This window comes from Gallus gallus, chromosome 21 (genome assembly GCF_016699485.2).
Source record: "Gallus gallus isolate bGalGal1 chromosome 21, bGalGal1.mat.broiler.GRCg7b, whole genome shotgun sequence".
NCBI lineage: Eukaryota > Metazoa > Chordata > Aves > Galliformes > Phasianidae > Gallus > Gallus gallus.
In genome coordinates, this window is record NC_052552.1 from 6761638 (window position 1) to 6787534 (window position 25897).

General features: G+C 45.5%; 1 protein-coding gene across 2 annotated transcripts; it reads left to right on the forward strand.

Moving 5' to 3' along the window:
- The first annotated feature begins 665 nt into the window (after nt 1-665).
- Nucleotides 666-23967, forward strand: DDI2 (DNA damage inducible 1 homolog 2). 2 transcript variants are annotated; one of them, XM_004947545.5, is made up of 10 exons: nt 666-833; nt 4742-4871; nt 5893-6123; nt 8358-8484; nt 10525-10652; nt 11304-11432; nt 12053-12156; nt 12569-12758; nt 16326-16388; nt 17792-17975. In XM_004947545.5, the coding sequence occupies exons 1-9, from the start codon at nt 696-698 to the stop codon at nt 16340-16342; spliced, it is 1194 nt and encodes a 397-aa protein (XP_004947602.1). In that variant the 5' UTR covers nt 666-695; the 3' UTR covers nt 16343-16388; nt 17792-17975. The 2 variants fall into 2 exon arrangements, with proteins under 2 accessions (XP_004947602.1, XP_015152776.1); XM_015297290.4 differs by lacking the exon at nt 16326-16388 and having other exon boundaries at nt 17792-23967.
- The last annotated feature ends 1930 nt before the right edge of the window (nt 23968-25897 follow it).

Here is a 25897-nt window from a genome sequence, read left to right on the forward strand (position 1 = left end):
GTAACAGCGGCAAATGCCTTGAGCTATTCAGGGCCTTTCTGTCTTCCCATGTTCCCAAAGCACTCCCCAGGACGGCATCGGGCAGCCCTTTACATACATTTTGAGGCAAAGAAGCCTTCCTGAATACTGACCCTACTCTGCGCTCTCAGATGCTTCAAAAGGCACCCAGAGGAGTGTGAAGCACCTGAAAAAGCACCAGGATTGCAGCTGTGCAAACTGACTCTTGCCCCCATGAGTTGTGGGAGCTGCTAAAATGTGTCTTGGAGTTTTCTGGGACACCTTAAATTCACAGGGGTAAGCGCAGGATACCCCAGAAACCAACCTGGGGCACTGTCAAAGGCACAGAGAGGTGTCTGTGGAGTCCCAAACGGAGTGGGATGACAGGCAGGCACAGAAGAGTACTGCGGGGTGTCCCATATACTCACCAACTGTGCACTGAAGGTTGCACCAAAACGTGCGGCGAGGGGCTCTGACTATCCCCCAAATGCCCTACGAACAAACGGGAGCACACGGGGAACCCTCCCGAGGGCAGCGCTGTGCCCCAGAAAGGACCCGGTGGGCGGAGGGACACCGCGAGGGCCGCCCCCGGCGCTCGGGCGGCGCTTTGCGACGAGCTGCGCAGCTTGGCGGTGGGGGCGGGACGTTTTGCGACGGCGGTGCTTTGCGGCGGGCGGCGGTTGTGGTGGCAGGCGGCCATGCTGCTCACCGTGTTCTGCCTGCGCCGCGACCGCAGCGAGCTCACCTTCTCCCTGCAGGTGGACGCTGACTTCGAGCTGCAGAACTTCCGCGCCCTCTGCGAACTCGAGTCCGGCATCCCGGCAGCTGAGAGTCAGGTCAGGGCCCGCTTCCCTCACGCTGCCCTCTCTCGAGGGTGCGCGGTGTCCGCCCGAGGCCCTCTCTTCTTCTGGGGGGCGGCGGTTCCGCGGGGAGGAACGCGTCCTCCGCGCCTCAGTTCCCAGGAGTGAGGAAGGCAGGGCTGGCTGCGGGTTCCTCTCCTCCTCCCTTTCTGTCCAGAGAACGTTTTGAGGCTTTTCTCCCGTTTTCTGGGAACTGTGGAGGCGGCTGTGGACACGGCGCTGCTCCCACACTCGGAGAGCCCCATCCCGCCCGGTTCTGGAGTCAGAGAGCTGCCCGGGGCCGGGCTGCGGCGTGCTGGGGTGTGCCTCTGGGCCCCGGAGGGAGTTTCTCAGTCTGCTCTCTACCTTTTGTCACCGTTTGTTTGCAGGCGTTTTGCTGCTGGACAGGGCAGTGTCAGCTCTGTCGCTTTATCTCAGTGCGCTTGGCAAAGTTTGTGAAGTTTTGTTTCCGGAAGTTTTTGCTTTGTGAGCCATTTCCCACTCTACATTAAGAAAGTGGGATTTCCAGTCAAGTGGATATTAGTCAGCGATGGAGGACTGTGAGACAGGAAAGCCGTATGCCCTGCCAAGCAGGTTCCCAGTGCCTCACCTGGCTTCAGACGGCTTTCCTCTGCCATTGTGAAGCTCTGATTTTGCTGCTTAGTGATGGTGATGAGAGGCATAATGCCCTCTGGTTCTGAGTCCAGCATGCCAGTGTGTGGGGGTTCTTGTGCAGCAGAACTCGTGCTCAACATGGTATGTGCCAGGAAGTGCTGTAGACAATGGTTCGAGTTGGGAGGTGCTCCTGAGAAAGTGTAAAGGGACAGTGTTGATGTGGCTTTTTTATTAATTAATTAACCCAAGAATGAAACCATTGCCTAACTTGCTTTCCGAAGCTGGAATAGAGGTTACGTGGGTTTTGCATTAGGAAAAAAGCTCTTCAGCTATGAGAAGTAGAAAGAGAACTGCAGTGGTGTATATGGGGCTTCTGCCTTCTGGGCTTGCCTGTAGCACTGTGTTACAGCCAGTGAGGCACCAGCATCTCTGATGACTCCTATAGCAGGTGACAGGGCCTGCCCCTGGTATGTGACATTCTGTGCCCTCAGGAGGCTGTGAGCGCTCGGTGGCTCAGTGGCCTTGTTTTCAGAGCTGCCCCTCTTGTGTCACAGTGACCTGTCAGCTCTGTATCTGTTTCAGGATAACGAGGATCACGTATTTCCATGCTTGCTTTTGCTGGAAGTTCTCTTTGAGTCTTTGCTCTGCTGCAACTAAACTGCTGCAGTTTTGTGATTACAGAGACTACAGGTAACATGGGTCAACTCTGCTTTTCAGGAGTGCTTCTGCTTGCTTTCTGTTCATCTGTCTATTTATACATTATTCTGTTTCCTTTTTAAATTTCTTTTCCAAGTGTAAATTTATTGTTCCTTTGCCTGCTCTTTCTGCCCAGTGTTTGTGCAGTGTTCTTTGGATCTTCAGTAGAAAGAAAGCTATAGAAACATAAATTATCAGTGAAGCAGTTGCGTCAAAGGATTTTGCATGCCTAAACTACCCCCCAGAACCAGGGGACAGCGTGGGTCCGTGTGCTGTACCCATCAGGTCTGGTTTTACTGCACACAACACTCATTGCTTTGTGGATGGCTTCCTGGCACAAACAAAGAAGACACATTTAATAGCCAAGGACCTTGCTGGGTGGTGTAAACCACAGAGTGCTAGTCTGAGTCTTTATCTTTCAGTGAAATACATTCTGGGCACTGCAGTTTGGGGTGGAGGTGAATGCTGAGGCCCATGGCCTCGAGGCGTGGAGATCTGGAGGGTGGCATAAGATAACGTGTGCAGCTGCAGGTGGGTTGTGCTGATAAGGGAAGGTGTAGTAGGTAGAGCAGAGGGGAAGAAATTGGGCTCACTGTGTTTTCTCTCTCGCATCGAGCAGATACCTTTTCTGGAGAAGAAGAGGGAATCTGGAGTTAAAACTCACTTTTCTGTGTTGTTCTGGCAGTGGTGGTATATCCTTCCTCTCTCTATGTGTATGTGCTGGGTCAGATTTGTAGCCTTTGTGGGCTTCTTCTTTGAAAGAGGAATGTTTCTGCTGTATAAGCTTTATTTTGGTGACAGCTGGTTTCATGACTGGGCTTTCTTGATCCATGAAGATGTTCTCCCCAGTGCCATTGTGCAGAATCCACCTGGTGTGTGGTGTGGTTGCCTGCTTCCTTGTCTGGGTTACCTCTGGAGGAGCACGTGGGTGCCTGGCTGGCTTACAGCTTGCTGTTTGTATGCTGCAAACTGCATAATTGGAATGCAGCAAAATGAAATCAGTTTATTTTAGCAGCAAAGTGGAATGGCTCAAAAGTGTATTAAGCCATGCTGCTGATGGATGTGGAGTGCTGAGCACTTAATTCACTGTCTGAGGTGTTAAGGCCGAATGTTCATAAATCCAATCCTAGCAAGACAACAGGTAAAACCTTACTTAAACTGATTAGCTCACGTCTCTTAGAGTGTCTGCATGGAGAAACTGCCATTTAAGATTTGTGTGTGCAGCTGGGATTTGCTGCATGCTTGCTTTCTCTGCAGCCAGCAGTGCTAGGAGTCAGGCCATGTGTGGTGTGCGTGGTCATGTGAGAGGATGTGCCCATCACAAGCCAACCTTGATAATGCCAGTAACGCCTTCCAAACCAGTAGAGCAGTGTCTGCATGCCTTAATGTAGTTTGCAGATGGGTCTGTATTCACTTTCAAGGGGACTCACAAGCCAGCTGAGTGCAATACCGTTGACGCTGTAGTTACTGAGAGGGTAGAAACCTCATCTTTGTTTCTAATGGTGTGTTTTTCCTGTTCTGATGATTCTGGCACAGACGTTTTAATGCTGAGCAGATACAGTTACTGGGATGCCAAAGACATGTCTTCAACAGAGCTTCTGTTCCTTTAAAGAGCATCTTTATTTTTGTGGCTTGTGTTTTAACTAAATGGCAGAGGTTTTGCGGAATCAGAAGCCCAGAACGTCATTCTGGTCACAGGCAAATCTTGTGACGGTGCACATCTGCAGTAATTTCCTGATGAATTTTCAAGGAAAGCATGGGAGTTATTTAGGACATCTGTAGGTATTACAGATCTAATGTTAGCAGAAATGTTCCACGGTCGTTATTCACTTTTTTTTTTATCTCAGTGTGTTTTTGTATTTGTAGAGTCAGATTAGAAAATCATAATAGAAAAGGATGTGACTTTGTGTATTATAGTCAAAATAAATTGATTCTTGCCACTGGTTGCAGTGGGATGTTTGGAGGCTGGTGGTTTGAGTCTGAGTGGACTTACATCACTGAAGTAAGGCAGAAATGGCTGAGCTAATCACAGAATTCTCTGTGAACACCGGTTGTTGTGGGGAGCTGTGTTCTGGGTAATGGAAGAAATTGTTGATCTGTAGATGATTCAGTCCAATATCCTGATGGATGCTGCCTGCATGTATGCAGTTGAGTCTTTGGTTAGGAAATGCAGAGCTGGGGGAAGGTAACGCTATGTGAAGCAGCCACAACTTGGGTAATAGCAGAGATGTGATTTTGGAAACGTGTGGCAAAAAGGTCTGATGTAAGCTGTTCTTTCCTTCAAAGATGTTGGCCTCTAATTAAGAGACAAGCCTTTGTCTGAGTTGCTGGGCTTTGAGAAGTGGTTGCTGGCTTTGGATAGGACAGACGCTGGGTACTTGTCCAACTGCTTTGTGTTGAGGTCTGCCTGTGCCTGAGGTCAAGGTGCTTGGGCAGGGCTTGTCTGTGCCTGTGCTGAGGACTGCACGCCTGTTCTGAGGCTTGAGATGGACCCACAGGAGTGACTGAAACATGTTTCTAAAAAGAAAGAAAATCAGTTCCTGATCTGCTTGGTCACGCCTGTTGTTTTCTCCTTGCATTCTTCCCATGAGCAGATAGTCTATGCGGAGAGGCCTCTCACTGACAACAACAGATCCCTGGCCTCCTATGGCTTGAAAGATGGAGACGTGGTGATTTTACGACAGAAAGATACCGTAGAGCCACGGCCCTCAATCCGTTTCCCAGGTGAGAAGTGATGTGTTTGAGCATCTGAAGGACTTGCTGTTGATCTCATTAGTCTCTAACTCCTTGCTAGGAAAAACTTCAGAGGGGAGGGGAACTTCCAGAATTAGCTGAAGGACTCATCATTTGGTGATTCTAAGAAAGCAAAAAATGTTTCACCATTCTGGGAAAAGTTTGGAAAACTCATGTAACTTGTTCAGAATGGCAGTTTCTGTAGAGGTGTGTGAATGTTCATACAGCTGTTCCTTTTTTGTTCTGTGGAGTGATACAGTAATGTGTGCTCTGTGTGGCTCAGACACATTAAGGGGCTCTTGCAATATGTGCTCCCAGTCTGTATTCTGACAAATACCATGAGAAATTGCATCTTAACAAACCCAGGTATGCAGTCATGCACACAAGCAAGAGACTCCTTGAATATTGTGAATGCACTCCTGGTCTTACCTCTCTCCTGCCTCCTGCACTGATTCCTATCAAGTCCACATCTTGAGAGGATCACTGGACAAGAGGGGTTACTGGCTGAGGAGGACTTGGGTGAAGTTCTTGTCCTCCTGCCGTGGCTGGAGGGTTAACTGCAATGCATGTCTGCAGAAATATTGGTTTTTTTGTTTTTCTCCTAAGTTGTTCTTTCTTTTTCTTCTTCTTTTTTTTTTTTTTTTTTTTTTTTAAATTTTCAGTCAGAGAGATTGAGAAGTGCCTTAGGCACCAGGTTTAGCCTTGTGTTCCCTCCGTGGTATTCATGTTTGTGAAGCTGGAAATAACTAGTCTGTGATTCAAAAAGTGCATTTCTGGGGACTCAGAGCAGGCCAGGCAGGAGAGCGGGCCAGTTACATAAATAAATGCCAGCATCCCTCACCCAGTAACCTGGCTGTGTGGCAATGCTCCTGATGCAAACTGCTGTTAAGAGGATCTGGTCTAATAACCTAGCATTAAGACTGACCCATCCTTCCCATAGTTATTCTACTTAGTTTTTTGAGTAGAATTGCAAATAAGAAGCGCTGACACATTTGACGTCTTCTCCCTCCAGCTCTGCCAAGGATAGACTTCAGCAGCATTGCGGTTCCTGGGACGTCGGCGCAGCAGCGTCAGTCACCAGCACAGCGCCTTCGTCCGTCGCCTCCCGATGCGCCTTCGTTCTCTCAGGGTTTGGAAAACCCGGCATTGCTACGGGAGATGTTGCTTGCGAATCCCCATGAGCTGTCCCTGCTGAAGGAGCGCAATCCGCCTTTGGCGGAGGCGCTGCTCAGTGGAGACCTAGGTAGGTCGAGTTTTTCACTGCATGAGGCAGTTCTAATACAAGGTAGCCACAGGTTTTTAGCTGCCTGGGGTACTCACTGCTGGCTTATTGATGGTGCTCATAGAAGGCACCAGTTGGAAGCACTGGTGGCAGAGTTCCTCTCTTTCTAACAAGACTCTTTCTAGCAGTTTGGGTGTATTTCTCCAGCTTGGCTTTTTGAACAGCCCGTGTTCCCTGCTTTGAAATACGTGCATGGATTAGCTGAGTTTCTGTGAGCACAAGCGGCTCAGCTCCTGATTTTTTTATTCTAAGAGTCTCTGAATGCACTGCTTCCACCCACGTGTTGTGTTTGCAGCACCCTAGAGCTCAGTGAGAGCTCAGCTGAGAGTAGTGTGCTCCAAGACCATCTCTACTTTCAGTAGTGAGCTGCTGAAGAAGCAGACATCAAAGAGATAGTGGGAAAGGAACAAGTAGATGGTGCTTTTAGGGAGCATTCCCATTAGGAATAGTCATAAATGTTTACATTTCTCTTAATCTTGAATGTTTGTATTTTGGGCACTTCACATGGCACAGATGAATTCTAGTACAGTGTCCCTCATTTTCTCTGCAGCTGATTTTTCTGTCTTCTTCTTTGTCTGATTAAAGCTTTGAACTCAAGTCCCCTTTTAAGTATGAAGAATGGTGTTTTGGGCATTTTAGGATGCCCTTGTAAGCCTCTGCAAGCCTTTAGATAGGAAATAAATCTGGTTGAGCTTTGGGAAATGACTGAAGAGAAGGACTGTGTAGCAGGAGACTTTTCCTCTTTCAAGGTTACTTCCTAGTGATTTATCTGTTAAAAAAGGGAGCTCACATGGATGTTGATGACTGCTGCATTTTTTACTTCTGACTTCTGCTCAAATCCCTGTTAGTTAACAGTGTTGTGTTCTGATGTTTTTTCATGCCTCCTTTGAGTGTTACATCTGTAGTACAGAAAAGTTTTCTCATCACCCTGAGAAGAATGTGCTGCTGCTGGCATGAAACGCGAGGTTAAGCCCAGGACTCCCAGGTCTGGCTCACCTGCTGATCTATTTTGTCTGTCATGCACATAAAGCTTTATCCTTGGTGTGCATTTTTAGTTCCAAATCACTGCAGAGGGATGCCAGAAGGAAGTGGTTTTATCTGTTCTAATTCTGATGTCCAAATGTATGAATAGATGTGTACCATGTGGCTGTGCTGAGTGCATTGTGGGCACATCAGAAAGCACCTGCTCTGTGGAAACCTAATTAAATAAAAAACACCAAAACAGCCACCAAATGCTTTCCTGAGCATGTAACTGTCTCTGTGCCAGCAAGTTTCTTGATGGGAATTGCATTTCTTGAAGCAAAACCACAATCTTCTGTGTTTACAGAGCTTAATTTATTGCCAAGTCTCTTTGATGTATACTTGATCAGATCTAAAGTAAAAAATAGTCAGAGGCCATCCAAAAAATGGAGACCTGAAAAATGTGGAGCTAAACTTCCTTAAGCAAGTGTCCCTCCTAGCACCTCTTGATAGCAGCGGTAGGCATTCATCTTTAGGGATTATAATACCTGTGTTGCTTGGGATTAAAAGTAAGTTCTGTTCTTTTTATGCCCTTGAATCTTGAGTTTGCTCTTTGCTGCATCTACAGACTACAATTTTTCAACGGATTGCTGAGTGGAAAATGTAGATTTTGCAAGCTGCTCTTGTAGATGGGCCATCTTGTTCAGAGCTATGAAATCTCACTTCTCTATCTGTTGGAAGTTTTTCAAAATACACATGCACAATTCAAACAAGAAGCTTGAGGGAGAGTTCTGTGTTCCTGATTTCTGTTGCAGGTGTTTTTTTCCAGATTTGTGTAGTACTTCATAGGCAACCCTTGCTACAAAAGACCAATGAATTGCTGTTTTAATGACAGCTCTTACTTTTAAATACTGTCTCTCTTTCCCCTCTGTCCCCCACTGCCCTTTTTTTTGAGAATTGAGTTTGTTTGTGCCCCAGTAGCATTGCAGTGTTTGGGTAGCAGAACAAGGAGGACTGGTTCTGTGCAGTTCTTTTTCATCTCAGCAGATTCCCAGGTTTGGTACCAACATTTTGGGTCCATCCGCGCTGCCTTCAGATGAAACCTGTTGTGCTTGTGCTGCTGATTCTCTCCTTGACTGCATGTTGACACAAAAAGAAGTGTTTGCTGTGCCAGATCATGATTTATAAGAGTAATTACCAGTAAAACGTATTCCTGTATCTCTTTATTACTGCAGATAAATTTACCAGGGTATTGCTGGAGCAACAGCAGGACCGAGCCCGACGGGAACAAGAGAGGATCCGACTGTATTCAGCTGACCCTTTTGATCTTGAGGCCCAGGCCAAGATAGAAGAAGATATAAGGTAGCAAACCAAAGTCACTAGCAGGCTTTGGAGTTCTTCATGGTGCTTTTTTTCCAGAGGGTGCTTCCCTCCAACTTGGAGGCTACAAGGAGTGTGTTCAGAAAGCAGATCCTGCCTTAATACAGAAATCTGCCTTCAGGGTAGTGCTTTGAGCGACCTTTGCAAGCGGTAGGATTGAGAACCGGGCACACATGGTTATGCACAGATGAAGCAGCAGCACTGCTGTCCGCATGTGTGAGGTCTCAAAGCTGTCTAAGTTGGGCCACTCTGAAACCAATAAAGAGTTGTGGAAAGCATTGAGTTTGGGTTTGCTTTTTGCTGAATATAGCTGCATCCTTCAGTGGTGGTATTTAGGTGCCTTGCACGTGTTTTGAACCTGAGACCCTATGCTGGTCTTTGACCTGAGCTCTCTGCACAGCAATGGCTTGTCTCCTCGCATTCCAGACTCTGCACCTCACTGCTGTCGGAAGAGGTCTGTAGAAGCATGTTCTGCTCATGAGCCCCTGCTCTCTCTGTCTGTCTTCCACATGTAATTGCATGGGGGTGAGGTGTGATTTCTTAAATGGGATGATAAATCCTTGAGCTGGAATGGCTTGCGGTTTTGTCCTTGATAAGGAAACATCTTTCTGATATGGGCTTATTGTTGATCATAACCAAAATTAATTTGTGATAAGTCATTCTTACATTATGACTGACAAGGTGTTGGTACTGGATAATGGTTTAGCGTAGCAGTGCTGAAAAATACAATGCATGAATTAGTGGATAAATCATTGCTTGGAGGCAAAGGAACACTTTCCTTGCTCAGTACATGAGGGGGAATTGGGACAGATAAAGGGAATATGTTGAAGGTTGTGCAGCTATTGGGTAACAGTTGGGCATCTAGCAGTCCCCAGATTTCACAACCTGTTTAGTATCTCAGGTTACTTGAACTCTTGCTTAATCAGCTGTCCTCTGCCTGAGGTTGACTGGGATTTCCTGCAGGCATCGCAGTTTCTTGAGGCACATCTCTGTCCTTCAGTGGAGCATCAAGAACGGAGAAAACAAAATAATGGATTCAACAAGAAAGCTGAACCTGCAGATCAACTGCACTATATGTGATTTAAGATGGATTAGCAAAAGACAATACAGTGTGAGGCTCTTTTTTTCACAGGCCAGGGCAGACTAGCAGCAGGGTAGCAGGGGCTTTAGCTCCCATGTGAACCAGGTCACTATTAGCTCCTCTTAGCTGTTTTCCTCCCACACCAAAAAAACACATCTACCCATCCTGCTGTGGGAAGGCTACAGAAAATGCATGAGAGGAGCTTCGTTTTACCTTTGCCTTCTGAGGAGGAAACGTGAAATGGCATTAAAATGGGAAGCCCATGTCCTTTCATAGATAAAGCTGTTCGAGATGTAGTCACTGTGCATACCCATCACTTTCAGATTACTGTCAGGGCCATGATGAGCTTCTCAATAAGTGTTTTTTTTTTTCTGTAGGCTTGAATTTGCAGCAAGGCTTGTGCTCATGGCAGTGTTCGCACTGCAGTTTCAGTTATGAGTCTCCTTTCTTCTGCCTGAGAGAGGCAAAATACCAGGGAAATGCTGGAGGATTTTAATGTTGAGCTGCTCTGTGGGATCCCAGTGTTGTAGCTACTGGCAACATCTTCATCGTATGCCCTGTTTCCTTCAGAGTGACTAATAAATTTGCTGGTTTTTGCTTACAAGTTCTCCATGTTAGCTCTGTGACGATGAATTTCTTGCAGACATCAGGTGCAGGTGGGCTGCAGCGTGAGCTGTGCAAGGTGTGGGAAGGAGCAGCCCTCCTGGCTGCAAGGGAAGTGACATGGTATGTCTGGATTAAGCCAAGATCATTACTAGCAATCCCTCTGCTGAGAAGGCTATATTTAGCTAAGCAGTGTTTGTTGTGGTTTAAAAATGATGCTTGTAGCTAATGCAATCTGCATCAGGTGGGATTACCAGGTCTGTAAATTGGAGGGATGCTCATAAGGTTTTGCTAATGAGAGAGGTCTGATTTTTTTTTCTCTCCTCTGTTCAATTCAGGCAACAAAATATAGAAGAAAATATGACGATAGCAATGGAAGAGGCACCTGAGAGCTTTGGCCAGGTGGTGATGCTTTATATTAACTGTAAAGTCAATGGACATCCAGTGAAAGCCTTTGTTGACTCAGGTGAATTACTCCTGCTTTCATCTCTTTCTCCATTCTCATTTCCCTCATTGAGGGAGAGAGTAAACACTCAAATTTTTTGCCTGAAATATTCCTTTTATGTAATAAAGCACTGTTTTACAAGATTTTAAAGCACATAATTAAAATCTCAGAACAATCTGGCCTTCGAGGCAAACAGCCAATTGTGGAGACAGTTTGTGGAGCAGCATGAATGAGTGCTTGAACACCTCAGGTGTGAGAATTTCTGCTCCTGTGAGAATTTCTGGTGCTTGATGGCTGCGGTGTCAATAGGGTCACTGCTGTGCATGTGTGTCTTATCTCACTTTACAGATAGGGAAACTTTGCCAGCCTTAATGCTTTACCTCCCATCCACCATGTTAAAGTCAAAGTACTCAGAGCTATTCCAGCTCTGCAGCAGTATGTACCTTACTGTCCATGCTCATCTGTGAGTGTATACATTGTAAATTCAAAGTAGTGGGTTTCATAAAAAAAAAAAAAAAAAAAGCCTTTTATGCCATGACACAGTTGCCTGATGCAGGTGATGTGGTTTATGTGGTTTCCCAGCTACTGAGTCCAAGATCTTAAGCCCTTCCAGGAGAATATTTTAATTTGTGATGCCCTGTCAAGACTTAACACAAATTCTGTTGCTGTTAGGTGCCCAGATGACCATTATGAGCCAAGCTTGTGCTGAAAGGTGCAACATAATGAGGCTGGTGGATCGGCGGTGGGCTGGCATTGCTAAAGGTGTGGGCACTCAGAAAATAATTGGCAGAGTGCACTTAGGTAAGTACTGCCATTCTTAGCTTTAGCAACAGTTCTGACTTGAGCCTTCTGTCTTGTAATTCTTTTAGGCGAGGGAACCTGCAGCTCCTGTAGTTGAAAAACTGTTCACTCCAACTGCAGAAGTGGGGTTAATATGAGAGAGCAGGGTATTTCCTGTTGGGCAGTGTGAGTTGCACAGGAAGAGTTCCAAATTGGTGGACTGTTTGATACTCTTCCAGGAGGAGAAGTCTGCATGTGTGTGCAGGTTTTCTAGATGAGAGAAGGTTGTCCCTATTGTGTGAAAAAAGTGATTGTTTTCACTGTTCTTGCTTCTTAGGCTTGTGCTCTAATGAACTGTATGTAGCTTCTCTAGCTCTGGCTTGGAGGTTTAGATGAGCAGTACTTAAGGCTCTAAGACCATAACAGCTTTGACAATAATTAACTACCCAAGACCAGTGTAGGCCTGATAATCCCTGGTGCTTGCCCACATCTGGGCTTCTTCTGACCAAGGCTGTATATCAGAGTCCTGATGTCAGCTCTCCCCAGCGTGATTGTGCAAGCCTTTCCTAGGGGATGAAAGGGCAAAACATAATGTGTTGCACTGTAGCTTGCAAGGTGATGACTTTTCTCCCTTGTTTCAGCTCAGGTTCAGATCGAAGGGGATTTCCTGGCGTGTTCCTTCTCCATCCTTGAAGAGCAGCCCATGGACATGCTTCTCGGACTGGATATGCTTAAGAGGCATCAGGTAGCAAAACCAGTTTTGAAACAGTTATTAGATTTTCCAATTCCAAGGCACTAAGCACAGTGTAAGCACCATACCTGGGAATGCCGTAGGATTTTCTGGGAATAGAAAATAGTAGATTATTTTTCAACCAGTCATGGAAGGAATATTTATGCAATGTACATCATAGATGTATGTATAGGATGTCTGGCTGCTCCCTGAAGTTTTTTGCTTAGATCAAAGACACTCAGAGCTTTTCAACTGAATGATTAAATTCAAAACAAGTCAAATGGAGGGCTCTGCTTACAGCTGATGCTCTCTCTATTTTATCTATGAGCCGCTCCCATTGGAAAAGGATTGTTCAGCCTTGTCTCTTTTTTCTCTGGGAATTGATGTGCTCCATGCAGGCCCCTGATATGTCAATGCTCTTTTGCAGTGTTCCATTGATCTCAAGAAGAATGTACTGGAGATTGGCACGACCGGCTCACAGACTGCTTTCCTCCCAGAGGGTGAGCTCCCGGAGTGTGCCAGGCTGGCTTATGGGGCCGGGCGGGAAGACGTGCGGCCAGAGGAGATTGCTGACCAGGAACTAGCAGAAGCAATACAGAAGTCTGTAGAGGAAGCAGGTATTGTAATGAACCCAGATGAAATATTGATCTGCTTGGTTTTCTTGTTGTGTATCAGACTTCCTGTTGACAGTCACTGGAAGATCCCTTCTCCCTTTCTCAGTTTCTAGATGTAGCCTAATGCAATCAGTGAGCAATAGGTGGAGAGTAAGGGGCTTTGTTCCTGCTTGTGGCATCTAATTTCACTAATCTTTTCTATATAGCAAAATCTGTCCACACGAAGGTATTTAGGCATGCTTGCTGTTGAGTTTATGCTATCCTTACAAGTTTCTAGCAGCTCTGATACCTTGGTCTTCAAAGATAAGTGGTTGTCTCTGGCACCCATTCACCTGGTTTGAATTGCTGTGCCTAGTCAGGTACACAACTCAGTTATGTTTGTTTTAGCAGCCTTGCATAAGGGCAATATTGTGGTGACTCAGCGATCCGATTCTTAACAGCTACAGCATACAAAAATAAATGAGCCCTAGCAGTAAGTACAGATCTTAGTACAGGAGGAATAGCAGTCTCAGCAACTACTCTAGTCTTACATGTACAGTATCTGAGACTACATCAGTGTCTGATTGCTGCCCCTCTGCTGAGGAGCTGTAATGTAACAGCGCGTGTTAACTTGCAGCTTATGCCCGCCTATTTTTCCAAGGCAGCATGAGTTCACGGCAGTTTTTAGAAACGTGCAAAACACTTTGCCACGCTTAAGCTGATAAAGTTGGTTTCCTGAATGATTTTCTTGCTAGTTTTTAACTGTAGCATGATTAAAAATCAAAGTCTGATAGCTGTGTGTGTGTGTATACACATAGAGAGAAATATAACAAAGTTACAATGCACTGATTTTTTTTTTCTTTAACACTTACCATTTGCTGCTTGATTGTCCAAAGTGTAATCAGTGATGTTTTCTTTTTTTGCAAATAACCAAGTTGGCTTACATAAGAAGAGCATGCATTCTTTTGAATTATTTTCTTCTGTTTTAGGCATGTAAGCTTCCCACAGATACAAAAGCTCCAGAGGAAGGCCAGACTTGATTATACCAGCAAGAAATGGGTTATGTGTTTGACTTTTTAAACCAGACTTTGAATGCTTGTTAATTTAACTTGCAGCAAGTAAAGAGGATAAACAGAAATTTGTCCTTTCCCTGCTGAGTTTTGACATCCCTAAAGGTCAGACTCATTGGACTGGGCTCATGTCTCTTCACATAACCTGGAAAATGCGGAGATCAGCTCTTCTCCAGTTAAAATTGCAGACATCGTAGTTGGTTGGACTTAGTTCTCTGCTGAAAGGATCGGTTAGAAAGCAAACCTCTTGGCCTGAAACAATGTGTCACTGTAATTACAGCATTTCAGGCAAGAGCTTTGAAATGAAAAGTGTCTAAAATGATTTAAAGCTGCTTATATACCAATACAGTTCTAAAAACAAAGAGGCTTTTTGCTCAGACTGATCAGCAGCCTACCATTTCCATAGCTAGTGAACCCTAGAGGAACTTAAAAGATTTATGAGAATAAGAAATTGCTTTTTGTATGTTCACTTAATGCCTGTGGAACAGTAATGCACAAAATTAAGGTAGGTCTTGTTTAGATGGACTATATGCAAGCCTTGGACCTCTTACAAGCCTCTGGTTTGGAGGAATCTTGTTAGCTGTATTCTGAGATGTCAGAATATGAACTCAGACCCTCTCGCTCACTTCCAAAACTATTAACTGCTGCTAGATGGCACCAGAAAAAAGCAAGAGGAAGAGCTGTAAACAGGAGAGTGGGAGAAAGAGAGCATAATGCAGCATCAAGGAACTTCAGCTTTCCACAAGGCCTGTGATCTTTCATAGCAGCTTGAGTGGTATAAAAGAAATCACTCTGTACGTCTGCAGGCAATCAGAGTTCTCAAGAGCTTATCTCATGTGCAGCTTCTCATCCAGGCAGACTTGATGTAAGAAAGGCATTGCCTCCACATGTGCAATTCAGACTTATTCTTAATACAGAAGAGTCTATCCCTAATGATGCACTTTGTGGAGAAGAGTTTGTTCCTGGTGTTACCTGGATGGGTATCCTTGGTGGGGCTGGGATTCAGCTCCTTTGTATACCCTGGGAAGAGAATGACAGTGAGTCTCAGGATGAGCATGCTGAGGAGTGTGCTTGGCAGCATACCAGCTGCTTGTGCCATCAGAGTGTCTGTGAGTCCCTGATGATCAGACCCTGAATACAGAGTGAAAAGACCGTTCTGTTTCCTATCTAAAGTATTGGCTTGGAAGAGAGCTTGAACATAATACTGCTGCATAGAAAAAGATCTCTCTTGTTTTCATCTGTGTTCTGTGTCACAAGCCTCTTTGCCACCCATGTCAAAAATGAGCAGTCTGAAAATGTGGAGGATAATGTTGGATTTTAAATATGCCAGCATTGCCAAGTTGTTGTAGCTTCATTAAGGTCAGATGTGCAACTAAGAGAAAAGATTGCTCTGGAACAAAATACAGCAGTAGGTGCACAACGTGTATCGATTGGAGATGTGGTATTGCAACATTCATTGCACTGTTTTTATCCCTTGGAGAATAAAAGAAGCAAGTACCTGAGGTGAAAAAAGCAGACTTCTTCCATGACACAGAACAGGAGGCACATCCTGGCTGTACGCGAGCATGGTTGGTGCTCTCCAGTACTCCTGGATATCTGTAAAAAGAGAAAGACCTGAGGTTAAGCAGTTGTATATGCTTGGGACCTTTGAGTTTGGAGACCTTTCGGATGGGAAAGGGAGCATATGCGACAAATCATACAGCACAATCTGAATTGCTGTTTGGGTATGTGACACAGAACAGAGTAGAACTTTAATGGAAGAACATGTGCTCTTTCAGCAAAGGTCAAGTTGTTGATTTAACGACAGAATGAGAGCTGATATATTAGCAAGACTAGACCATTATCAAGATAAGCTCACTTACTCAGTCTAGCTTGATACCTAGACCCAGTGTGTAGAGCTCCTGTAGTGGTCTGCAATTAATCTGTCCTCCATGTGGAGTAGGAAGCAGTGAGATTTTTGACTTCTGGCTGTCTGTTTCTTTGCTTTGTTCAGTGCCTCAGGGAGCAGTTCCTTTTTGGGCTTTCTGCCCTAGGATCTTTGTTTCCCACTTGCAGCAAACTGGTGTTTACTCATCTTCTCTTGCCTGTGCTGGCATGATCCCTTGCAGGGCAGTAGCAGCTGGGAGCGCAGCCTGAGATGCCATTTCATGTCTCATTTCACTGAAGCATGTCTCCCGAATGTGGCTGTGCGGGGAACAAACAAGCACACTGCTGGACATCTGCCTTGTGCTGCATATATGTTGTCAAGTGCGTGTATCACTCGCAGACCACTCTGCAGTGTAGATAATGCAGAACAACCTTTCAGCTGTTTTTCAGGAGAGGTGTTTTTGATTTGATATAGCAAATTGCCTGGGCAGACCTGCTGTTGGAAGCTGGGGAATGTGAGGAGCTCCTGCTGCTCATGTGCTGTCTTTGCAGATGGTTGGGAGGGGAGCTGCGATGTTGCAGGACTGTAACCATGCATGTTGTGTGCTTTGAACGCTAACACGAGTTTGGTGTGTTTGTTTCCTAATCCAAACAGAACGTCAGAAGCCTTGATGCATGTAGTGTGTGTTTACTGCAGCTGGAGTGGGCCACAGACCAGGTATTTATAGACTTCAGTTCATAAGCTTTCACTACAATGTTCACACTACTCGCAGCAAGACCATCCTCCCTTTGAGCTGCTGGGGAGAAACCCACATGATGTGAAATCACCAACCTGTTTAAGAGTGTGGGAGGACATCCTGCTTCACTTGGCCAAAGGCAGAAAACCTGGGTTGCATGTATGAGGAAAGGTGGGCCCCTCTGTTCATGCAAAGGAGAGCCCTATAACTCTGACTTTCTATCCTGTGCTTTCCAAGTGATGCTTGTTGCTTACCTAAAACACTTCTGTTGCCTCAGTCTCAGCTTCTGTTGAGCAGAGGCAATTCTTTGACAGTTCAGGGAACTCATACGCAACATGTACACACATATACACAAAAATAAACCACTGGAACCTGCTCCAAAACTGTATGTCCTAATATAAGTTCGAAGTGAATCTGATGAGCTTAAATACCATTGTGCTGTTATATGTATATTTGTGTAATGCTTTCTTGAAGCAGTGTACTGATGAATGCAGCCATTATGTTACAGCTTCCCCAAGTAATTTTATATCCACAATTTCAGTTCAAGCTGACATCATATGTCAGTTTGCTGACCTCTGGATATCTTGTTTTCTAACCATTATGTACCTTAATGTGCTGGAGAAGAAAAACTACTTCTTTGGATGTCTTTTGCTGCCATTGTTGCAGCTGCACTGATAAACAGATGAAAAAGTAATGAGGTTTTTAAGTCTATGGTCTTGATTAAAGAGAAGGTTATGGCTAAAAGAAAACCTAAAGTTATTTTCAGCTTGTGCAAGCTATCTGTGAAGCACCCCTATGAAGTACTGTGCAAAAGTATCCCATTGAAGCCTGCTTTCTGTATTGCAAAGAGGAGTTTAGATCTTGCTCTGCTTTGAAAAATAAACAGGGATGTTGGGATTTCATCATCTTCTCAGTGATATAATTGCTCACTTTGAAGTTTAAATATCCTCTAATTGTGAGCTCTCTAATTGTGAGCTCCCTAGTTACCCTAGAACTGGCTTTTTATCTTTTGTTGTCAGCAATGAAGTGTCTGCAACTGGAATGTAGCTGCTGGATTTGCACTTGGTTATACTTAGAGCACTCGGGACTGACTAACAACTTCTTGCAGTAACTAGTGATATAAATAGAGTGGTGCTCTGGTGAGTAATGCCCAAGTGGAGGTAATATGCCAAGCTGATATGTAAACTGCCATTCTGGCTTCTATTCTGAAGGCATGGATACTTGAAAACTACCGTAGGGAGCGTGCTTTGCAGGGGGTTAGACTTGATGATCTCTAGAGGTCCCTTCCGACCCCTACAATTCTGTGATTCTCTGAAAACAGTGCTGCTTCTGTGTCCTAACTACGTTTTTTTTTTTTTTTTTGTCTTCCTATTTTTATGTATAGAGAATAGTGACAAAGAAACTACCTCACTGGAAATGCCCTCATTACCAGCTTCTGATGGGTTTCAAAATCCAGTCCAGTCTTCAGGACTAAGTTCTAAGATCTGTAATCCCACAAATCAATTACTTGATCGATCTATCTTTTCCCCTGTTTCAACTCGCTTATCCAAAGCTAGCCTCACAGAGCCCATTGATCCTAAAGCTGTCAAGTCATTTGAATCTTCAACTGAATGCCAGATCACCCCAGAAAAAGATTATCCTCTTGTGTTACAGCATCTTTCCAATATCTCTTCCTTGGCAAATAATGACCACTCTCTTCAGACTGAGGAGGTGAATTGTTGCAGTCCAGCTTGCCTTTCACAGAATACACTTGAAGAAACATTTCTTGCTGACAGTCTAATGGAATGTAACACTATAGAACAAGGCTGTGGTGAGGAACCTCTTTTGGAAGTGACAAAAGAAAATAGTTTGACTGACAGCACTACTAAGCTTGGGCAAATAAAAAATGCATCTCTGCCTTCAGAACTAAAGGAACCAAAACAGAAGAACAAGCTTACCATAAAACATCAGATGTACAAAGAACCAGAGAAGTTTGAGCATCTGGAGGAACAAACTGACAAAACTGACCTAGAACATCCTGGCAACATTGGTGGGGTTGAGAAACCTGCTGTGGAAGAAGAGGGCCGTACAGTCAGCCAGCCAGAAAGTCCTCCTGCAGAAATGAGAGAAGGTAGACTGGAGAAAGCAGATCTTTCCTGTGTGAAAGGGCATATCCAAGCATCCTGTAGTTGTGTGCATATGGAAGTGGATACAGCTGAGCGTTCTGTAGCTGAAGTGCACATCTCAGCAAGCAAGCAGAAGTGGCAAGCCAAGAATGGAAGGGCATTGGACCTGAACTCAGATGCCTCTTCTATGGAATTGGAGTCACTGAAGTCTGCAACTTCCCTGAGTGATGCAGCTTCCACCTCTGATGTGTTGCAGTCTAAAAGCACAAGTGAAATACCCACAAAGTGTAATGAGTTGTCCAATTTAACATCTGAAAACAGTTCTTCCCCCTCCATCATTCATCAACAGGACACCGATCTGTGCAGACATTTAGAAGAGCCGTGTTTCTCTCTAGCATCAGCCTTGAAAGAGCTTCACAAACTCTTGATCAGTTGTAAAGGAGAATGTAAAGTTCTTACATCTGAAGTCTCTCAGCTGGAAATGGTTTGCAAAGAGCAAGTACAACAGAAGGGGTTTTCTGAAGATGAGCGGAAAGGCTTAGATCCAGATGGCCAGCAACAGAGTAGTTCCTCCTTTAATGTGAGATCTGAAGGTGGAAAAAAAGAGAGGAGCCAGCCTTGCAATTCTGGCACAGAAAACGTTAGTCTTGAGTCTGTCACTCACATGGAATCAGCTTCTGGAGAAGATGCTTTTGAAATTCCAAAGTTTTCAGGTAAGAGTGATTTGATTGTAGTGACTTCTGCAGGGAAATCTGACCAACAAGAGAGCTCTGAGCAGGCAAAGGTTTTGCCAGAATGGTTCCTAAGTTCAACTTTGGAACAGAGCACTGTTTCCTCTCAGCCTGCTTTGGATGAAGGTACATCTCAAGATATTCAGGCATCACTCACAAGAGCACCTGAGAGAAGCAGTAGTTCTGCTCCTGACAGCCCAGCGTCATTGGGTGGGTGTGAGGAGCCACTGCCTAGCCCACCCGCTGAGTCCACTGAACTTTCCTTGGTTGCTTCACCACCTGCTTTCTCTCCAGCTGATGTTGATCGAATCCTTGGTGCTGGCTTTACCACGCAAGAAGCTCTGGAGGCTTTGGAACAAGCAGATGGGAATGCAGATCTTGCTCTTCTCATTTTGCTAGCCAAGAGTATTGTTGTTCCTACATAACTGTGGAAGAGGGGATCTTTTAAAAGGCATATCTAAATTACACGTTGTAATGTACAAGCAGAATGTTGAGCCAGAGTTTTTAATTATTTGCAGCCAAAGTAACTTGTCTCTTCTGTTTCACTTGTTAGATTTGGCCTTTTGAAAGAAAGAAAATGTTCTCGTATTTCGTGGACAGGATAGCTTTTAACTATACATACTGGATTAAAATTAATGTTTTTATTTAAATGCAGAATTTTTGAATAAGCTCCAGTGTTATGAATAAGAAGCAGAAGCCATTAAGATCACTGCCCTGTCCAGCGCAGAGCAGATTGTGAAATGAATTGTGTGTGTGTATGTGTGCAGCCGGTGGTGAGGCACGGCACATGGTGTCATACAAGGCACACACTGAGTCTGGTATGGCACAGGTGCAGAGCTTTTCTAAATGGGCTTTTTGGGTTTGTACTGTTTTCTCTCTCCTACACCTTATAACCAAATGTTTGTGATGCTAATGAAACAATTGTGGCAGCTACTACAGGTGCCCACGGGTGTGTAAAACTTTACAAAAGGAATGGGAGGGTGTTGAGTGTTCTTGGAAGCGTGGGTTTGTGTTTGCATGGGGAAAGCTGATGCTTACTTTTGACAAACCCTTTCATGCTCCTGGGCCAGCGTGTTTAAGTTTACATCGTGGGGATAGGGGATGGAGAGAAAAAGGGAAGGGGTAGAATTTGGTTCTAGCTAAACTAAGAGATGTACCGACTTACTTGAAGATGTGCTGATATCAATTGTAGTTGGGGAGGGGAAGTAGAAAGGGGAAAAGAGTATTTTACAATTTCTTTTTTTTTTCCTAACCTTGCCCATATCATGTTCCTCTCTACAAAAGAACAAGCTCAACCACTTACAGCAAAACCTTGATGATGAAACCTCATAGCAAAGCAACTGCGTGTCATGGCTTCTAGTTGCATCTATCCCTGGAAGATGGATTCCCTATGCGCTGCATGGGGTTGTGATCAGCAGAATGAAGAAATCTGCTTCGCACTAGTTTATTGTGATGTTTGGGGATGATCAGCCTCTCAGCAACTGCAGAAAGCCTGTAGTGCCTGATGGGCTACTAATTGAATACCGCTTAAAGAGTGGGGGCTCCCAGGTAGGGCTTATGGAACACACAGTGACATGGTGTTTGTGTTACAGCCATCGTGGCCTTCCAGGAGGTCCTTGGGGAGCAGCCTGCCTGATTAGGACTTGCTGAGGCTGTGCTGTAGGAAGCCTTTACCAGATTTTTTTTTTTTTTTCAGGTGAACTACTCTGGGGGTTTTGCAGAGCCTCAAAATACGCTTGGGGCTGGGGAAGGAAAGCATGGTTGAAATATGATACCAAATTTTAAGTAGGAAATCTACTTTTACTTAATCTCACTTATGAAACTCTGAAGTGGCTCCCTGTGAAGTGTTCATCTTAAACTTTCTGCTTCGGAGCTAGACCTGAAGTGACTGATCAGCAGTGGCTGGAAACATGACTTGTTCATTGCTTCGTTGTTGTCCCAGACATCTCCTTGGTGTTTTGTTTTCCCTGCTCCTTAGCAGGTTTGCCTATATGTATTCCAAGCTTTTCTTTCATGTAGGGTAGCATTTAAAAACAACATAAACTTGGTTTCATTTGTGAGCCTGCAGAGTTGTGTGTCTGAGTGGTGGTCATCAGATTCTTCTTAGGTGATTGGGTAGCCAAGAAATCCGTTATTTTCTAAAGAGCTGTAAGGCATTCCTTCTGTTGGAAGCAGCGTTTGCTTGAGTTGTGGATGTACTAGCGAGGCTTGGCGTGTCCAGACACACTTCGCTTATATCCCACTACTGATGGTCTCAGCAGCAGGCATTGCTCTGTGCTTGCACTGGGAGCAGTGTTTGTCTCTTTGGGAACTCCTTGCTTGAGCAGCATCAGGTAATTCCCTGCAGGCTTTGTTCAGAAGGAGTCATTAGTAAGGCAGGATTACAGCTTTGTGATCTCTACATGCAGGTAGTAAGAGTTGACCCCCGGTAAAGCTTGTTGATACTCTTTGCAGTGAGCCCTCAAATAATCAAAATCCCATTCTGTAAAGGGTAATGCTTGGACTGCTACAGGAGTGCAGACAGTGTCATCAGATCTCTCTAGAAGCTTTAGGAAATAAGATTTCAATGTTAGGCCTATTCACATCTAGTTCATTACCAAAAGCATCACTGTGAGTAGAGCTCTCAGCTCCAGAGCCTCCTTACTCGTAGCAGTGTTTCTGTTCCTGATTCATGCTATGGGTCTCAGTGTGAGAGCCCATCTCTGGTACATGTGGTCCGTGCACCAACGACGCCAGCTGCAGGTTGGCCCTCCTGGATGCCTGCGGGTTCATTTACTGCCAGCTCCTTGAAGCGTCAGATGTTAGCCATTCAATGTTATACCCTTTTTGTATTTACACGTTTATGTTTTTAGAAGCAATTGCTAGTAGCTAAGTGAGATACTGCTGCTCTGCACCAAACTGGTTAAAGGCTCTAGTTTTATGGCCACGTTTACTTAGACTGCATATACAGAATTTATGCTATAAAGGCTTTAGAGCATCAGCCAACTCGCTTCAATGCTCAGTTTTATTCTTTGACAAATACAGGGTTTGAAATCTGCCCTTCTGCCAAAGCTGTACTGAAGCATTTATCGATACTGCTAGAATTTCTTCTGTAACTTTCTCTGAACTGCTAGAAACAAAGCCTGACCCTGCCCAGCTGATGAATGCTAGTACTTGTCTTTTATCAAATTGGTCTGAGCCTGGTGATCTAAATCTCTTAATGCCACAGAGCCTTGCTTTGAGCAAATGGCTGTGTGCTGCTAAATTAGACAGTGATTTTGTCTTTTCAGAAGCAAGATTTACATTAGAGAAAATCTGGGTGGTGGTGAGTATCTGAGTTAAAATAAAATACAAGAGCAATTGCTGTCTGTTTTCTGTTTCAATGTGTGCATGTGTCCCCTGCTGTGTGCACACATCTTTGGCCCAGCCTTTACCAACCCCTTCACCGAGCTGTCCTCTGCCAGCAAAGCGGGAGTGTCTGTGTTTGTGTGGCAGACTGCTAAAGCTTTTTGGCTTTGGGATAGAGATGTAATGCCAAGAGCTGTTCAGGTTTTGGAGAAACTAGGTAAATGGACTCTGTGCTCAAATGAGGCTCTTCACACACTTCATTCATCAGTGCTCCATGCTAAGCATTCATATCAGCTTGGCAAAATGATTTCCATATGAAAGAGATACAGCAACACTGGACCTGCTTTGTAAAGATGGCAGTGCCTGTGGTGACCACTCTGGGTCCACTGAGTATGTTCCTGGGTATTTCCTGAAGCCACTGTGGTTACGTACCGTATGATTGGTTGCTGAGAGGTATTGTTTTCCTGAGAGATACCGAAGGGATCTCCTTGGCCTCTTCCTGAATGCGTAATCCTGTAAATGAGGCTCCAGGCAAGCTTAGAGGTGATGAGCATTGAAATAACACTTGGTAGTCTCTGGGCACAGAGCGGCCTGGCAGGAGGAGATGTTTCCTGGCAGAGCGGAGCAGTGCTGTGTTACTGCAACAATCTCTGCCTCGTTGCTCGTTGTGCTTGACTCTCTATGTGGACACTTGGTCTCAAGCACTGCTAACCTTGTGCCTCCAAGAAATGTTCCCTTCCTTCTTTCTTCCTCTGTCTTCACCCTCTTGCTATCTCCTTCAGTCAGAAGTAGCAATATTTTACTTGGTGGTAAGTTTTCTTTCAGATGCCATTAGTGATCAAAAGGAGGAACACATCCTAGGGGTTTCTTCACCAGACTTGGACTTAGTGCCACATGGCTCCACAGAAATTGAATATTAACTCAGAGAGGCCTTTTGCCATCCTCTCTTGGTGATCGGCTTGGGAAATGGGGTCAGTTTTGTGTACATTGTTCCCTTTTGAAGCATTCAACAGATTTCTTCCTGCACTGTGTAGATGTGGCTTAGTTGGTGATCCAAATGCGTAGTGGTTTGGGTTACTCCTTGGCTGATGCTTTTTAGCTTAAAAGTTTTACAAACTCACGTAAGGAACTTGAGGGAATCAATTCTCAGGAATCCTACAGCTGGTTGCATTTGTGTCATTTACTCTTCTGGGCTGAACATATTGCAGTTGTCCTTGCAGGTGGCTGAAGGGAAATGCGCTTGTGTCATCAGAAAATGGGATGTGGGTCTGCCCGAAGTAATACACACTTGATTCTTTTTTTGATTTTTTTTTTAATATTGGGGGTCTGTTTATCATCAAAATTGATGTGTAAAATAAATTTGATATTTAAAAAAATAAATAAACACTTTATCATAATGTTGTTTGATTGGTCTGTAAGTCTGCAAAGGGTGTGAGGAGCAGCTTGAGGTCACTTGTGTTGTTTGGCACAGAGCACAGGAGGGTGAGAGGAGGCCTCATGGCATCCTGCAGCCACTCACAGGGAGTGGAGGAGTAGAGGGGCAGCACTGAGCTCTGCTCTCTGCTGGTAGTGACAGGGCCCAAGGGAGGAAGCATGGAGCTGGGTCGGGGGGAAGGGGGTTAGGGGAACGCTGTGCCCCAGAGGGCAGTGGGCATGGCACAACTCTCCGGGGCAGTGGGCACAGCCCCACACTGGGAGCCCTGGGACACTCAGCCACAGGGTTTGGGATTGGGTGGTACTGCGTGCAGACGGATTGAGATCCGTGTGTGTCCCTTTCAACTCAGGATGTTCTGTAGTTCAGACAATGAACATGGGCTTTATCCCTCCAACCAGTGATGCCAGGACCCCTGACAGCCTCAGGAGCTGCCCCATGGGGGTGCGGGCTGACCCCTGGCCTGGCTCCGGGAGCTGCACTCCCTGTCACGCACACAGCCCCATCCCCTCACAGCTGCACGCACTCCTTGTGGCACTCACAGAGCACGGTGTGACTCCAGAGAGTACAGAACAGATTTAATGAGAACAGGAGTAGTGTGGACATTCCCCTTCCTCCTGCTCCCACACCCTCAGACAAGAGGTGACTGGTGTCCTGCCTCCAAATGGCCATAGGCACCCTCCCCCCAATGCATGCTATGGTTGCAGTGTGTCCATGCCCAGGCAGCAGAGCAACATAGAACCATAGACTGGCTGGGGTTAGAAGGCACCTCATCCAGTCCCAAGCCCTGCCGTGGGCTCGCTGCCTACCACCAGCTCAGGCTGCCCAGGGCCCCAGCCATGGCCTTGGGCACCTCCAGAGATGGGGCACCCCAGCTCTGGGCAGCAGTGCCAGGGGACGCTGCCCTCTGACTAAAGAATTTCTTCCTAACCTCTAACCCAGTTCTCCCCTCCTTCAGTTACAGCCACTCCTCCCTGTGCTATCCAACCTGTTTAAAGCAACCCTTCTTGTTATTATCCACAACCCTTGCCTGGTTCATTTTCATCTCTGCCTTGACTTTCCTGATCCCATCTCTACATGTCCGGATAGCATCTCCATATTCTTCCCAGGCTACCCGTCCCTGCTTCCACTGCTAATACGTTTCTTCCTTCCCCCCTGTTTGATCAGCAGGTCCCGGCCCAGCTGTACTGGTTTCCTCTCTCTGCTTCATTTCTTGTATGTGGGAACAGAGAACCCTTATGCTCAAAGAAAGGCATCTTGTAAGAGCTGCCAGCTCTGTCCTACTCCTGCGTCCCTATGACAGCTTCCCAAGGGGACAACTGTTTGTAAAATGCCTTGGAAAAGGATCTTTTTGTTCTCAAGGTGAGGATCTTTGCTCCTATAGCCTCAGACTGATCAAGTGAGCTGCTTCTCATCCCCTTTAGTTGAGGCGCCCAGAGGTGCCCAGGCTCTCGTTGCCAGGCCCGGTCTGCTCCTGAGCTGGTGCGTACGCACAGAATCCAAGCAGTGCTTCTCCACAAAGCCAGTGGCCACTGCAGCTTTTGTGGGGAGCAGGTGTCTGCAGGCACAGTGCCTGGAATGGGGGCCCTCTTTCCATTCCCACCTGTGTGGGACGTGACAGCAGCTGTGAAGAGGGACCATTTTCCATAAAGCTTCTTCTGCTCCCTCCCTTTCCTTTAGGTGAGACAGAAATGCAACATTGGAAATACCAAATAATTTATCAGGACGGTATCTCTGATAAAGCAGATTTTATTTGCAATTGCAATGGTGGGCCTCCTGAAGCAGGAGAGCACACAGAAAACAGCCTTACATTTTTTTGCCCTATTACTTGACGCTTATCTCTTTCTCCCCTGGTTCCTCATTGGGTGAATACTTCAGGTTCGCAATCTTCCCGA

Bases quoted from the DNA above. Each gene is read 5' to 3' on its own strand.
- DDI2 (XM_015297290.4), top strand. From the start codon at position 696: ATGCTGCTCACCGTGTTCTGCCTGCGCCGCGACCGCAGCGAGCTCACC. The intron at 8,485-10,524 runs GTAGCAAACCAA...TGTTCAATTCAG, and splicing joins AAGATAGAAGAAGATATAAG to GCAACAAAATATAGAAGAAA. The intron at 12,157-12,568 runs GTAGCAAAACCA...GCTCTTTTGCAG, and splicing joins ATATGCTTAAGAGGCATCAG to TGTTCCATTGATCTCAAGAA.